The sequence below is a fragment of the Amphiprion ocellaris genome, chromosome 14, assembly GCF_022539595.1.
Source record: "Amphiprion ocellaris isolate individual 3 ecotype Okinawa chromosome 14, ASM2253959v1, whole genome shotgun sequence".
NCBI classification, from domain to species: domain Eukaryota; kingdom Metazoa; phylum Chordata; class Actinopteri; family Pomacentridae; genus Amphiprion; species Amphiprion ocellaris.
Window position 1 is genome coordinate 5644878 of NC_072779.1, and position 16679 is coordinate 5661556.

At 38.0% G+C, this 16679-nt stretch overlaps 2 protein-coding genes across 5 annotated transcripts; both read right to left on the minus strand.

Moving 5' to 3' along the window:
- Window positions 1–45: 45 nt before the first annotated feature.
- On the minus strand, window positions 46–7031 carry LOC111563787 (organic cation/carnitine transporter 2-like). Of its 2 annotated transcripts, none has more exons than XR_008603931.1 (12): window positions 6889–7031; window positions 5981–6244; window positions 4958–5140; window positions 4676–4779; window positions 4124–4278; window positions 3815–3986; window positions 3537–3690; window positions 3276–3370; window positions 2550–2764; window positions 1786–1968; window positions 1485–1672; window positions 46–377 (listed from the first exon to the last, which is right to left on the minus strand). XR_008603931.1 is itself a non-coding variant. In XM_023263045.3 (12 exons), the coding sequence occupies exons 2-12, from the start codon at window positions 6185–6187 to the stop codon at window positions 308–310; spliced, it is 1674 nt and encodes a 557-aa protein (XP_023118813.2). In that variant the 5' UTR covers window positions 6188–6244; window positions 6889–7031; the 3' UTR covers window positions 46–307. The 2 variants fall into 2 exon arrangements, 1 of the variants encoding a protein (XP_023118813.2); XM_023263045.3 differs by having other exon boundaries at window positions 1485–1620.
- Window positions 6618–16064, minus strand: LOC111563810 (organic cation/carnitine transporter 2-like). 3 transcript variants are annotated; one of them, XM_023263108.3, is made up of 11 exons: window positions 15682–16064; window positions 15116–15298; window positions 13816–13919; window positions 12893–13044; window positions 12582–12753; window positions 11469–11595; window positions 10510–10610; window positions 9746–9960; window positions 9083–9265; window positions 8801–8936; window positions 6618–7614 (listed from the first exon to the last, which is right to left on the minus strand). In XM_023263108.3, exons 1-11 carry the CDS (start codon window positions 15886–15888, stop codon window positions 7545–7547), a joined length of 1650 nt encoding a protein of 549 aa, XP_023118876.2. In that variant the 5' UTR covers window positions 15889–16064; the 3' UTR covers window positions 6618–7544. The 3 variants fall into 3 exon arrangements, with proteins under 3 accessions (XP_023118876.2, XP_054873153.1, XP_035800747.2); XM_055017178.1 differs by lacking the exon at window positions 12893–13044 and having other exon boundaries at window positions 12582–12644; window positions 15682–16063; XM_035944854.2 differs by lacking the exons at window positions 12582–12753; window positions 12893–13044 and having other exon boundaries at window positions 15682–16063.
- Window positions 16065–16679: the final 615 nt, after the last annotated feature.

Sequence of the window (16679 nt, forward strand, 5' to 3'; positions counted from 1 at the left end):
TACATAGTGCAACTTTTGGAAAAAAAAAGAAAAAAAAAAACAATACATCGTAGAAAGTTTTTAATATTATACCTGGTAAATCAAAACCAGTACACTAGTTTTGTTTAGAGTTTTATGGCCATCTTTTACTTCAGATCTAATATGTATTTTTTTACAGTACAGTTCCAGGTGAATATTTTGTATACATTTTTGCGATTCAAAACGTCAACGTCGCTGTCTTTATGACGCAGACAACTTAATTTCTCCCAAAATCCTGTGTTTCAATTATAAATAATCGAAGTTTTGAATCTTCTTATATTCCAAACAATCAGAGTTGACTTTCGTGAAGTACTACAGGTTTTGAAAGTTCTTTTCTAGTGATGAATGGGCACTTCATCCTGTTGGGACAAAAAAAAAAAAAACAAATAAAATGTTATTTGGTGTTCCGCAGAGAGTAAGATCGCAAAAGCTGACATTACTTAGTATTTTTTAAAATTTTACCATCTTCAGTATTACTATCATGGTTTGTTCCCTGCAAAGACTTGTTGCCAGTATGACATCCTCTGAGTCATAATGGGGATGCCAACATCCTCTGTGGTTAGGAATACATTGTCCTTTCCTGGTCCAGTTTATGTTGCTATTTTCTTGTCCTAACATCCAGAATCAAGCTCACACCAAAAAAAATCATCTTTTATGTGTTTTTCAGCAGAAATGGGACTCTTAAGTACAAAAATCAAATGATTTTTTTGCATCCATGGTGACTTTAACTGTTCATATGGACATTAACTGGCACACAATTGCTTAATCAAGTTTCATAGATCTTAAACAGCAATGTAGTCCTTTCATTTTCCAAACATACTTCACTAAAAAAGTTAGGACTTAAAAGTAGAGCCTGTAATTGTGCTATTTTGCTAGTTACTATATTTATATAGCATCTGCAAGAATTTTTGTCTCTTCCACTCCACTAGACTGTTTCTTTCTCCTTTTCCTTTCCTCTGTCCAATGCATGAGTGTGCACAGGACTTGCCAGAATAGAGTTGTGTGGATCCATGAGAACCACTTTGTTTTTTTGCCCCATTTAGAGTTATCACTGTATTTTTAAAGATATATTTTTTGGTGAACTTGTATGACATTAAACTCATTTTATTTCTTCCTCAGCAGTAGCATCAATACTATGTCATACAGTTTGAGCTTTATAAAACTTTAAATACACAATTGGCCCCTGAGTTTAGGTTAATGAAATACTACACTACGTCTAAATTTTCAATCTACGTCATGAAAATTGAATAAAAACAGACTTTTCAGTAGTTGACATGGCTATAATATGCTTCATTTAACAGTGAATCATTTTTGACTGCCTCTAGGAGCTACCGGTCCAAAAAAGTTTGAAATCCTTGCACAAGGGCTTTAAAAGCATCAACAAATAATTTGTAAACATTTGCATGTCATTTAAAGATTGACATAGAACAACAATTACATAATATTGCAATCCCTAAGCATCTCACCTTTCTTTCTTATGCATCTGTTCAATAGTTTGAGGCAGAGGTCGTCCAAAACTCTCTGGTAGGAAGAAAGTGGCAAAGGCAGACACAATGGCCAGAGTTCCCAGTAGAATATAGGGCAGGTACTTAAAGTACACACCTGCACAAGTACAGGGAGAAATTTGTGTGTGAGAGAGGTCTGGGTTTTGTGTCTGTGTGTAGGATACAGCATGTGAGTTCAACATCAGATCCTTATTCACTAAAATGTATGTTGTGCTAAATTAAATTTGAACAATGGTAGTAATTATTGTACTAGTTTACTCACTCAGCTCGAACACAAAAGGTGCAATACAGCTTCCCACTCTTGACAGAGTAGCACATACCCCAGTTGTGGTGTTCCTGAGCACTGTGGGGTAAAGCTCTGCTGTGTAGACAAATATCAGGGATGTACAAGCCGTAAGACCATATTTACCCAGCATCTCCAGAGCAATAGACAGATATGATAAACCTGAAAGAAAAGAAATGGTTTGTCTAAGAACAAAATACGAACAAAAATCAAATCAAATCAAATCAAATCAAACTTTATTTATAGAGCACTTTTCATACAGTTAAAAATGCAACGCAAAGTGCTTTACAACAATAAAAACAGTAAAAACAAGAAAACCCGTCCCTCCCTCCCTCCCTCCATATATACATATATGCACACAACTGCAGGAGCACGCACACGTACACACGTCCACACACACATACATACACACACACACCCATACATACACAGACACACACACGCCCACAGACACACACTCCCACCACTGACAGTAGGGAGACATGGCACGGCACTGACGATTGTGGAAAACGCCTCCAATTGTCCAAAAGTCCATCTGTGTATTATTCTCTCTGTACAAGATTACCTGCATGAATTCGAAACTTTGGGTTTTCTTTTTCAACCTCGTGTGTGCCAATTTGGTGCCAGTCCATCATGAGGCACTTTGTATGACAATCTTCTGTTGCAATTATTTGAGATTATTCTGGCTCGTCGTGCCTATGAAATCACAGATTTGGATTATTTTAAACATGTTTTCTGCTCACCTTGAGGCACCAGTTGAACGAAATAAAGTGACACTCCTCCAAGGAGCAAAACACAAATGACGGAAAGCCGGCGTGGAAGATATCGCAGAGCCAGCCAGCTAGAGATGTAGGATGGCACCTCTACAGCTGCTGCGATGAAACAGCTTAAATATGGGTTAGCATGGAGTCGGGATGTGTTGAGGGACAGGCCAAAGTAGCCAATACTCACAGTGAACCTGGAAACACAAACCAAATATATTACCCTACAGAGCAATGTAGTACTGTAATGTGTTGTGCAGTAATACATTACTGACCAACACTTTCCAATTGCTCCTTTTGACTTACCCGTAAGAAGCCTTGCGGGAAGATTTAGGATCAATTAGTGGGACTTGAAAGTGCAGTGAAAAGGACACGAGTCCTTCAATTGCTTCCCAGTGGCGAATAACACCTGTTGTATTCACTGAATGCACAACAAGGATTCAAAGTTCCAGTTTCAGCAAGAATTCTTCCCCTGCCAGACCCTTCTAGTCAGCTCTAGTAATTTTGAGGCTGTAGTGTATGGTGGTGATGTTACATTGGACTGAATTATACCAGTGTACAGAAAAACACCAACACTGTGAAGACCTCTTCACTCAGTGGGTATTTCCAGTCCTCTGATGAGTCAGGAGAAATCATGGCTATAAGTTAGCTGCAGCTAATAATGGCGAAAACCTAAACGATTAAACTGCTATTATTATTAATACTCACCACACCAGGCACAGAGTAACAGTTGTGTTTCTGATGTTGGTGGTGCGCAGCAGGTAGAAGACATTGTAATGCTCCTTAGTTTGTGTGATGTCTGTCTGCAAGATAAAAAAGCCGCAGGACAGCTATGCGAGTTGGTTGCTCCACAGAGGATGAATCCTGATGATTTTGGTGATCCCAATTTTGGTAATAGTGACATTTTGTGATGACTGCTAGGTTAAATTCCAGAGAAAACTAGAAGAGATATTGATGTTTCTCACACACCTTGGGCACTATTTCTGATCCAGCATAATTGTAATCTTCAAAGAGGACCTGTGGAGCCTCAACTTTGTTCTTCTTAGCAGCATGTCTCACTATGGCCTCAGCTTCTTCCACTCTTCCCTGAGTGAGCAGCCATCGAGGAGACTCTGGGATGAACCTGCCAGAGTTTACAAAATCGAGACACAAAAAGGTTGAGTGTTTTTGAACCATAGCAAGAAGTTATGGTGCATGGTAAGGTAAGCTAATAATGAACACATAATGTTTTAATGATTACAACCTACCACCAGGCAGGCAGGTATATTACACCAGGCACAGACAAAGCCAGCAAGAGGGATTTCCAGTCCCTTAAAAAGTAAGCAAAGAGAGGCAACATCATGTAGCCCAAGGCAAAACCCATACATACACCCAAAGATGAGAACAGGACACGCACATTGCCAGCCAAGATTTCAGTGCCTGGACAAAAACAGAGAATAATTTTGAGAAAAGAAATGCAGAGGCAACTAATGAACAATTAGATAGAGGTCTTCTATTCAAAATCACTAATGTATAAAATTGTTGCAGTAACTACTGCAAGAAATGCTCACATTTACCTAGTACAAAAGCAGACACATAGTTGGAGATTTGCCCCAAACCACTGATGAAAAGGATGATGGAGAGCACCGTCCAAGATGGTGCGAAGATTCCAACAAAACTAAAAATTGTTTGAATTGCCAGGGTTGCAAAGAGAACAGGCTTTCTTCCAAATCTAGAGTGAAAAGTCAAACGATGAAATTAAAAAACACAAGAATAGGCGAAAGGACACAGAACAGGTACTGATTTTTATTCATTATTCATCTGCTGTACATGTCTTGGGTTCAGACATGATAATAAAAGTGACCCAATATGTATGAAAATGCCTCTTGTGTACTCGGATATAGATGCTTTACAGCTGTCACAGAAATTAAATTGACAGTATATAAGCTAAAAATAAAAATTAAATCAATTACAAACAACACTTTCAGGCAAAAATAGAGCCACTGTGAGGGAGAGTTTCGAAGATTTTCAAAGTATACACTAAACAATGTGCAACAAAACAATGGTAATTAAAGACTAACAACAAAAAAAATAGTAAAAATTTAAGTAAAAGCTTTTTTTTACATCACCTGTCTGACACCTGTCCTGAAATGAAGGATCCAGCTAAAACTCCCAGGAAGTAAATTGTGGACGTGAATGGCTGCTTCCACTGCTCACCGCACACCAAGTCAAACTGGAACATCCATCCATGAACGATTAGACAATTAAATACATTTAACAGAGGGACCCCATGCCTATATTATGATCATCTGACAGTTGACATTGCTTTAACTGAACTGAGTCAATGATAAATCTAAAGCTGCTGGCGATATTCCTACACTGCAGCTTAAACTATGATAAACACAACTCACTTCAGACACTATGGTAGACCGGTAGATGTCTTTGCTGTAGCTCCATCCATCCACACAGTCCTCTTGCTCCAGGTCAGTGAGGTTGACGTCTCTGCCAGGAATATATCCCTGAGCAGAGAGATTTCTGACCACATCCAGCCTGTATCTGCTGCAACTGCTCAGCTCCTGTTTCCCATTCACCACCTCAAGAGTCACAGCACCACAGACTTTACTGGTGTTAATAGTAACATTTCTTTTTCCATAAACCTATCCTTGTATTGTGTATGATGCCATGCTGTGCAAGGACATGAGTAAAAACTAAATTATATATTGCAGTTATGTACTTTAGATAAGGTATCTGTAGCCATTAAAAACAGATGTTCATTGTAAATGTATATCTGACACGTGGCTACATAAAAAATACTGTGCCAGTCCATCACGAGGGGGCTACAAATTCGGTCATCAAAGCACTAAAGCCATAATAATATCAAACTGTCAGACCTTTGCAATCTTTATTTCTTAAGCTGTGCTATTTGATCATGACTCTTATCAACACTTCATGTTTATTGGTTGTCAGGCTGCTGTCAGGGAGCCATTCTAAAGTCTTCAGCTTATGTTTCTGGAAGTATTTTAACAGAGATTGTGAGGTATGACTTGGACCACTTGTAATAGCCAGCTTCACTTTTTTCATAGAATGAGTAACATTTATTGACATTTGGTGCAAACCATTCTTCCCTATGTGTTTCCTGTACCATTGACTGTCAAACAAACCTGAACCAAATATTCATTAACAGTTGGCAAAGCAGTCTTTTCCAATGTGGCTCTGGGGGTGGGGAATTACTGTGTATAGCCAACACAGCAAATGCATACATAGCAATATTGAGGGAATAATTTAGATTACTTGGTCCAAAAAAAGTATAGAACACATGTAGGTCTATTATTAGAGTTTAGAGAGGTTGTGATTTATTTACTTGATGTGACAACACAAAGCAATGGGACAATTATTGCAAGTCATATCTTTATGAAAGTACTAAACTTTATTACCTTTATCGGGATGATTGCTTCATTCCATTCTTGGGTCAAGTTCACCTCAGGAACCAGGCAGTGGTGACTAGGCATGTCAGTCAGGAAGACTAGAGAAAAAGCCCCAAATCCATTTGGTAGGATGCTGGCACTGAGTAGAAAGAAGACACTTTGCTGGAAAGGTCCCCAGTGGCCCAGGAATGCAGTGGCGTCGTCATAATCCTGCATAGTCTCAAAACTACCCGTGCTTTCCGTTATTTATCCTGTAGAAATATACTCTGTCTACTGTAAAAGAAAAAACAGAATGGTCTGCCTTTGATGCAAGAGTTAAGCAGGAGGTTTACATTTCTCAACAAACTGACGCTCACAGAAGACTTCAGAAACTCTGCAGGGCGTTCATGCAACATGCTGTTTATAGTTCTCAATGCCAAGTTCAGGTTTTTATTGTCACTGTCCAGTTATTGATTAAAAGGTAAATGCTGATAGACATTCTTTGAAGAGGAACAAACGTCAGGCTTCCAACAAATGCACCAACCTTGCAACTTTTGCTTAACTACTGAAACATTTATTAACTGCCATCTAGTATTTCTTGTGTTTTTACATTAAAACCAAGATATCTATAGTGTGTGCAGTAATGAGTCAATACATGACATCAAAATATATTTATGTAAGGATTAATATGTTTTATTTATGCAATAAGAACATTTGCAACATGGTTATTCGATGAGAGATTTGCACGACAAACATTCATTTTTGGAATGCAAGATAACACAAATAGATATGCAAATGTTGAAATTAGATTACATTAAACCTCTCTGGCACAAAAAAGAAAATAGGTTTATCTTAAATAATTTAATACTTAAATTTAAAAAAAAAAAATCTAATATATAGAATTGTAAACAATAGCAATGGCACTATCACCATCTCACCTCCAGCAGAGAAGAAAGATAATCACAGGGCCAGTTCCAGTTCCAGTCCGAGCACTAAACCTTCACAGACAGCTGCAGTGCTAGACTGTGCGCCTTCATGTGGGTTCAGACGGGTATGAAAAGAGGAATGGGACATACTATTGTGATAACACACTTTACTTGGAAATGCACCGCCATAAAAAAATAAAAGGAAAAAAGAGGGGGTAGGGGAAGTTTGGACTCTCCTCTCACTTGTAGTTAGATCAGCTGTTTAGGTAATCCTCCTCGTTCACGACAGTTTTTATACACTTCAGCAAACTACCAAAATCAGCAAGTCTGTGAGCACCTGTAGATTATTGCATACAAATATGCCATAAACGGCCACATCAGATGCTGTCACTTACAGATATTCTTTCTGGTGGACTTCTTCCTTATGCCATCCAGGTGTACATTATTTGAAGGGCAGGACAACCACACACATGCGTCACCAATTTTGCAGTGAACTTTGGGCAAGTCTCTTAGGAAAGTCTGTAGACATACAGACTCACAGAAAGGACAGATAGTTGTGTTCTAAAGTCCACAGCATAAACTTTATTTGACAGTGCAACAGCCCAAATCCCTCACACGCTAAGCAGGAAGGTGCCTCAAACTTCGTGAATGTGGAGGTTGTTATTTAGTCACAGTGGACTGTCCTGTTGTCTCACTGGTAGTCGAGTCTTATTTCTACTTTTGCATGGACACTTCATCCTGTTTTGAGGAGACAAGACAAACAAGTAAACAAAACATTAGTGGTTGTAGTGTTCTGCTTACAATGTGGGGCAAGCAAAAGCATAAAAAAAAATGTTTTTGTTGTCACTATTAAATTCATAATTACCACAAACATAAATTTACTGAAGTCACTGGTGTCGCATTTAGAACATGGTTAGAATAGATTTTAATGGGGGTTAAGACAAGTAAATGAAAGGACAAGGTCTGTGATTAAATTCAGGATCTTGATGATGTGAGGTAACGATGTTCACCACTTCGAGTAAACATTGTACTGAATAGTAAAGCTTTTAAAATAATCTTTCAGCCGCCAATAAAATGTTTGACCACTTGAGGGCAGCAGATATATACGTTGTGAAGACAACCTTTTAAAGAGATTTGACTTGTTAGCAAGCATGTTTATTTAAAAATCAGCAGGTATGATCGATGAGTATTTTCTTTCAAACTGTCATTTGATACATTGTAAAAATGTTGATTAGACTAGAGCCTACCACGAAATGAATGTTGCAGTTAAAAGCAAGTTAAAAAAAGAGGTACCTGGAAAGTATTTTGTCCTGCCAGAAAAGAAAGACATGAAGTTTCACAGTACTGCTTGGTTAACTTCAAGAATGCCAAGAGATTATTTAAAAATTTGGTTTCACCTCACATCTATAAAGCAACACGTACATCTAATCAGATTACTGACTTCATACAGATCAAGCATGGGATTTTTAATATGTATTTTTTTCTGTGTAGTTGTTTTATTCCCTTGAAAAACACATTTTTTTTACACAGTTTATTAAATTAAATTGCACCACTGTAGACATTTAAATTCTATTTTTCTTATTTATTGAGATGGAAAATAATTTGCCCGCTTAAAGACATTCATTTAACCATTAAACTAATTGGGCACACTAAATATTATGAAATTAATATCCATGAAGGATGAGTATTGGACTAAACTGAACACATTTTATGGCACACTGTGTGGAACCCATTAAATATGCGCATTAATGACGTGTGGAAAAAGTGGAAAACCTTCAGCAGTATTAAAGAAGATAATATTAAGATTTCTCAAAATTGTGAAATAAATTCGTCACTTCTTAGATACACTGTAGCAATTTAAAGTTAGTATATCACACTGAGTTTGAGCAAGTACATAAAAAGGTGTATTTCTCAAGTAGCTTACCGCTCTCTTTCTTCCACTTGTTGGATAGTTTCAGGTAGAGGTTGTTTAAAACTCTCTGGAAGGAACAGAGTGGCAAAGGCAGATAACACAGCCAGAGATCCCAAAATTATATAAGGCAGGTATGTAAAATACACACCTTTAAAGGGAGAAAAAAAGGTTTAAATCAGAGATGTCTTGTATAACTGTGCATTTACAGTAAATGTGAGTTAAGGTGCTATAAATCAGGTAGAACACTCAGTCTGAACATGTAAGTAGAGGTGATTAACAAACAAGTTCACTCACGCAAATTTAACACAAAAGGGGAAGCGCAACTTCCAATTCTGGAAACAGCCATGCATATCCCCGTCGCTGTGTTCCTTAACACTGTTGGGTATAGCTCCGCGACGTAGGCAAATATCAAGGAGATACCAGTGGTAAATGCGTATTTGCCCACCAACTCCAGTGTAAGAGACAGATTTGATAGATCTAAAGGATAATACATTCTTATTATTATTTCATTTGCATGTAATACAACAGAACAGAAACAATACAAACTCCAACTCTGTCGTGTTTGTGTGTACAAGAGTATTACCAGTGCATCTGAACCAGGCTTCCCCTCTAGCAACATTTTGAGGTCATAAAACAGATGCTTAAGGAAGAAATAATCCAATACTGAGGAATTAAATTTCAGTTGCCAACACTTAAAGAGAAATCAAACTGCTTTAGGTTTATTTTGTAATTATAAAAATTCCTTCACCCAAGACATTCTATCATTTGTGACATTTTCACAAAGACATGTTTAATTTTCTAAAAACTAAATCAACTCTAGACAGTGTCTTTGAATGTCACAACATGAACTATCACTTTGGTGGCACCACATTTGAATTAATCTTTGTATGTTTAAGGTTTCTGTGAAACAAAGGAAGAGGAACAGACTTTCACCATATTTCATTATCTTCTGCTTACTTTCCGGCACCAGTTGAATAAAGAACAGTGGCAATGCTCCAAGCAGGAAGCAACCTATTAAAGACAGTCGTCGTGGAAGGTATCGCAAAGCCACCCAGCTGGAAATGTAGCCTGGAATCTCCACGAGTGCGGCGAGAAAACAGCTGATGTAGGGGTCAGCACTGAGTTGGGCCACATTGAAGGACAGGCCAAAGTATCCTGCACAAAGACTGAACCTGGCCACATCAAAAATATAAATGGTAGCAAAGTTTGAACTGAATTTTGAGCAGAAAACTGCATAAAAATAGCATTTCGTGACACATAATGTACCTGCAAACACATGTAGAAAATTTAACTAATGTGTTGGTGCAATGAACAAGCATGTCACAGATATTTTCAGCATTTGCACTACTGATATGGCATTAACATAAACGGCAAAAGGGACTAATACAGAACAACTCCAGAATTAGACAGAGAAGAAGAAGCTTATTTTGAGACATTGAAGGAGGAATGTTGGGACATTCCAAACAGATTTCTGTGTGCAACATAAAATATGTGATGTCACTTTGACAAATGTATTTCTCAATTTTACTTGATTAATTTTAGTCATTCTTTACTGTAAATGTGATATGTATTGATGGGCTTCACTCCATCCAATTGTTTTTTATAACTCACGTGTTGTTTTCAAAGTTGCTGTGTGTCGAGCTGTCTCGGCTACCTTGGTAAGTGTTAATAACCTAGAAATCTAACGGTTAGTTTATAGTGATTAAAGGCTGTTTACTCACGACATCAAGCAGACGATGGGAGTCGTGACTCTGACGCTGCTCAGCCTCAGGAGGTCCAAGACCGTGTACTGTTCCTTCGAGTGTGTCTCTGCCTTAGTGACCTGCAAGACACAAAAACATCCGTCCCCCTATTCGTTGTATCCTTTGTCGGTAGCCTAGCAGAGTTTAAAAGGTAGGAGTTGTTTTAAAAAAAATTTAAGGACAAAAATACCTTTCTTCGACATAAATACAAATCTGTAACATTCTTAAGCCAGATGTGGTATGTTCTATTGATGTCAATGTATAGTGTGATAAGTAGCATTCATTTGTAAAAGCTTATGTGTCTATATTACTGTATTTAGGAATTTTTAGCACTTTTTATAGCACACTCCAGAGACAACCATCTGAACACCACATTTAAAAATTAGTCATTTCAACACCAACTGTCATTATATGGTTGTTTCTATGCTGAAAATAGACATGGTAAAAAACAGTATCGCCCATTAATGGGTGAATTGCACAAACCCCTGAAATACAAACATTTCGGTATTTAACCTGCTCAGTTTCAAACCGCTCTGCTGTCTTATCTGAAGACACACCATACAAGATCACTGAACAACTGACACAATTTAATGCCATATTAATATTTAGCCTCTAGTAACTGCCCTAAACTGGAAGTGTGTAATTGTTTACAGTACTCTAGTTAGAGTTAAAAGTAAATAAAAACAATAAAAAAAAAAAAAGAAATGCACTGCAGACTGAGTGCATTAATCATACTCGGTATTCAATTGCATTCAGTTTATCCGTATTTTCTTTGCATTCAAATGACTGGCTTAATGCATTTTGTGTGAATGGTCATAGACAAAACTACTGGGACTTGCTTTTGAGAACACCTTAATTCAGTCACCTCTAGAAATAAAAGTTGTTTTTCAGGGGTTCTTCTGGTTAGACACGTATGATATAAGTAAAAGTCAACTTACACTGCAGTCTTCAAAGATGGCATTTGGAGCTTGAACTTTATTCCACTTAGCGGCCTTTCTCAATATGGCCTCAGCCTCCTCCACTCTTCCTTGAGAGATCAACCACCGAGGAGATTCTGGGACGAACCTAACTCATTATTCAACACAGAGAAAGAAAAGTTCAGGCTGGATCTGAGGGACTTAGAAGACAAAACAACAAAGACAGTGAACAAAGGTTGTAATGCCTCTCTTATGGGAAACAGATTAATGACGAATAATGACTATGATGTGCATTCTTTTCAAAATGTTTGAGTCAAAGTACAGGAGTACCATTGAGAGCATTCTGTGCTACTGCAGCACAGTCTGGTTTTCCAGCTGCACCTCTGGAAACAGAAGGGACTTGGCCCGTGTTGTAAAAACTGCACAGTGGATTGTGGGTGCACAGCTTCCTAGCCTGGACTCTGTCTCTGCTAGCCGGCTGAGGAAAAAGGCCAGCAGCATCGCCAGAGATCCCACCCATCCTGGACACAGTCTGTTTGTCCCCCTTCCATCAGGGAAAAGGTTCCGGACATTAAAAACAAAAACAAGCAGACTGCGAAACAGCTTCTTCCCCAGAGCTGTTGCTGCTGTCACACCCCCCACCCATAGCCCCACCACCCAGACATTTCCCCATCCTGATTCATCTGTGCAATAAGAACACTACTTAGTTTCATGCCATCTGTGCAGTAACAACCTTACCTTAGTACTGTACTTCCACTAACTGCATTATTTTATATTCTCAGTCCTGCAACACTTAACCACTTTACTTTACTTTACAAAAGATATATAGCCTTTAATTTGTTAGAATTTGTTGGATCTGAAAGCAAACATAAAATAGGACTACAAAGTGTTATCAGGTCATCTGTCTGGGTTTTTAAATATTATGTGACTGCATTATAAATTGTAAAACAGGTGATAAAATACTGCTTAAAGAGTAGAGATTTGGAAATTGATGTCATTTTTTCCAAGACAAGTCTGTTGTCAGTTTTGAGATTATCTTTAATATTGACAAATGAACTAAGTACCTGGAGAAAGACAATAAATTGAAGGTAATGTTGATACAACAGAAAGTATCTTGTAGTGAGTACAACCTACCACCAGAGGGGGATAAACACCACACTAGGCACAGACAAAGCATACAGGAGCGATTTCCAGTCCCTTAAAAAGTAAGCAAAGAGAGGGAGCATCATGTAGCCAATGGCAAAGGCTAAACATGAACCCAATGATGAGAAAAAAATACGTTCATTTCCAGTCAAAACCTCAGCACCTGCAAATAGGAAGAAATAATAGATATGTACAGTTTTTCTTTTAACAGTTATTTTCACTATCTTCACTTACTAAAAAAATAAGAAAGAGTGTAAATGTGTATTGTGGTAGTATTTTTAGGGTAAAATGTTCAGACGTACCCAGCACTAAAGCAGCTAGATAGTTTATCTGTGCCAAACCATTGATGAAGAGCAAGATGATGAACACAACCCACGAAGTCGCAAAGGCTTGAACAAAGACAAAAACTGTTTGCACTGCCATGGTTACAAAAAGAACAAGTTTCCTTCCATATCTACAGAGAGAAGACAAGCCATTAAAAACAGCAAGTAAAAATTAGAAGAAAACACTTTGTAACTATTTAGATAAAAATGTTATTCAAATGCACTTCAATTCTTCACTTATGTAGAAGTAGCAATTCCACAAATATTCTGCTACAAGTCTGGCACTCAAAATTTTACATGAATAAACAAGTCACAAGATAAGAAGTATTATTTGCACTAGTAAGCAGAAGTAGCAAAAGCAAAAAAAATCTAATAATGCAGAATTGCCACCGCCACAGTGTAAAGACATTTTTCTTTATTGTGCCTAACAAGACCTTTTCTTAAAAAGGTGAAATGTAAACTTCAGCCTAAGCACATCTAATCAGTCTCACAACCTGCAAAAACTTGTGGATATGCAAAGCCTTTACATCCAGGGCCAATATTTGTCTCTTAAATTTACCGGATTTACTGTGTATTGCATTGTATAGTGAGGCCAAAATTGCAACGCAAAACTACATTATGTACAGTAACCTCACATTGGGAAATAGGTCCATCACATAATCTGCACAAGAAACAGGCACAACATCACAAAAGGCAACATGTTTGGTACAACAAACTGTGAAATGTAAAGCTGCCATGTCAATAAAAAGTAACAGTAATATTTTACATTCTTGAGTCATAGTAACACTGTACAGAGCGTACCATTTTCTTTGGCAAGGAATACTTTTGTTTGCACAAAATCATGCTGTCAGCACCAAATTAACATTTTTAAAAAGCTATATGCATGTGCGTGTTTTCAGTACCTGTCAGACAGCTGTCCAGAGAAGAATGATCCAAAAACAACTCCCAGAAAGAAAATTAAGGTGGTGAACGGCTGCTTCCATTGATCACTGCACACCAAGTCAAACTGAAAATCCAAGCGTCAACTGTTAAACTACAACATATGAGGGTAAAATAATATCCACGTTAATGTTACTGATTTAATGCATTTGATATGTGCGCTTCATTTATGGTTTTGTTCAAATGTTGATTGTCTTCAGGCATATCTGGTTTGATTATAACTAAAGAAAGAGGCTAACAAAGGTCTCTATTCTTTTTTCTGTCTCATAAAATGACCAAAACCAACACCGTGTTAGTCCGCCCAACCTTAACACATTATCTGAACTGTATCTGGGATGCGCACGCTATTTGCTTCTATACCAATACTACATGCATCATCATACCTGCTTTATCAACTAACCTACAGTACAAGGGGCAGCAAAGATGGTGTTTAACACTGGCATATTGAGACAAGTGGAGAAAACTCCCCATTACTGCCAAAGGAGCTTGACAACAAAATATTAGTCATAAAGCATCTTTATACAGATATAAAGCAATGTTTTGACCTTTAGCATTGTGAGATGACATTGAGACTACTGGACTTTGTTGCATTGTCCTGTATGTCTTACATGGTGCACTGGAAGCTCAATAATGAGACGGGCAAATCTGTGTTTGACTGTGGACTCACGCGCATCACTGAGCGCTTTAATTTCTTAGGCAAAAATGAAAACAAAATCCCCACACTCGCCAGACCGGAGTTGCAGTACAGGCCGAATTGAAAAGACAGGGTGTGTCTCTTATACTGTGTAGAAAGATAATCACTATACAGTCCAACAGACTGTCAAGTCCGTCAAAGTGAATGAAGCAATTATAAGCCATCAGACGAGATGAAATGATACTAGCACCAAAACAACAACACTCAATACCTCTCTTGAGCTAGGTAGTGTTTGGTTTAAAAACGGATGAGAAAACCGCAGACCGTAAAGGGATAACAATGCCTCTATTTGTTTGTGAAGGGCATACTTCCATAAATATGGTCATTACTGACTTGATTTTAATGACAGTTCCAAGTACTGAATGAACTTTTAGACATGCCCAAATGCTGCAGGGCAATGCCCTACCTCATTTAAACTGCAGTGGCAGTTTAATTAAAGTAAGGCATGACCCTGAGGCAGGGACAGCATGTTTCCACTGAGACATGCACAACACCACCACAAACCAGGAAAGTACACAAACGAAATACAAACGCAGACAAGAGATATGCAGAATAAGAATTTGACATACCTCAGACACTACGGTAGACTCGTAAATGTCTTTGCTGTAGCTCCACCCATCAACACAGTTCTCTTGCTCCAGGTCAGTGAGGTTCACATCCCTGCCAGGAATGTATCCCAGAGCAGAGAGATTTCTGACCACATCCAGCCTGTATCTGCTGCAACTGCTCAGCTCTGGTTTCCCATTCACCATCTGACATTCACAATGACAAAAACAGTATTTCATTAATTAGTGCAGATATTATGATGGCATACTATTTAAAGAAACATGGTAATACTCTGAGAACATGGTGAAATAACAGCTGCATGTGTACCTGTACTGTTTTATATGGTCACATATAATCCTGCAATGCAGCCAAACCAGAACAGCACGTCATTCAGAAAACAGTAAAGGTTCTATTACTGGAATGTAGTATTTTGCTATTCTATAGAATCATATTAAATTCAGAATGAAATACTGTACTAATATCAGGATTTCTTTTGTTTGATTCTTTCTTAGTCTTGCCTCACAAGAAGGAAAGTTAGTCCCCAAAAAGCAGTGTTACAGCAGTTACAGCAGTTACAGTAGTGACTCGCCTTTACTGGAATGATACTTTTATGCCAGTCTTCTGTGATGTTGGTGTCAGACACGAGGCACTGGTGACTTGGTACATCAGTCAGGAAAATAAGAGTAAAAGCACCGAATCCATTGGGCACGATGGTAGAACAGAGCAGGAAGAAAAAAATCAGCTGGAAACGTCCCCACTGACCCAGAAAAGCAACAGCATTATCGTAATCCTTCATAGTCAGGTATTCCCTTTGTATCTTGATAACCTGTTCTACACACCTAAAACTGTATCCCGTGGTGTCCGATGTTCCTACTGCAGACGTATTTTTATAAAGCTATACTTATTTACAGGCTAGCCCGCCCCACACAACACAGAAATCCGGCCGGCGTGTCTCTTCTTCCTTGTAATGCTTGTTTAAACCTGCCTACCCAGGAAAACCTGTGTGAGGTTTTGGTTACCAGCTTAGCAAAGTCCGCAGTGTTCCAGAGTCCCAGGGGGGCTCAGGCAGACAACATTTACTCATACATTACTATTTGGCATTATTTGATTTAATCAAATTAAAATTGCACAATATTGCTCTTTTGTGTGTAGCTAAGACACAAAGCTTCAGGTACATAATTCTTATTTTCATCATCGGTACATTTGGCAGCTATTTCTTATTCTCTATTTCTGACAAATACCTCTGCTGAGTTGTGATGCAAAACTGGGAAACTACTAGCAAATATTCACTCTCTGTGGTATTTTAAATCTTGAACTAAAAACAATATTCAAAACTCTCTTTATAAATGCATGTCAAACCTCAAAGGTAGTCAATAGCAAAGATTATGGCACATATCCAAAAGCACTACCTATGGAACCCAGTTATTCCAGTATTATTTTCAACATATGTGCCAATCAGGTTGTTCAGTTCAGTAAAGATAAAAGCTCAGAAAGCACCAAACTCAAATGATTTCTGTTTAACCCTTAAATAGGGCTGTGAGCAGACAGGGTAGGCATTTATGTAAGGTACATCATTTTAGAGATGCA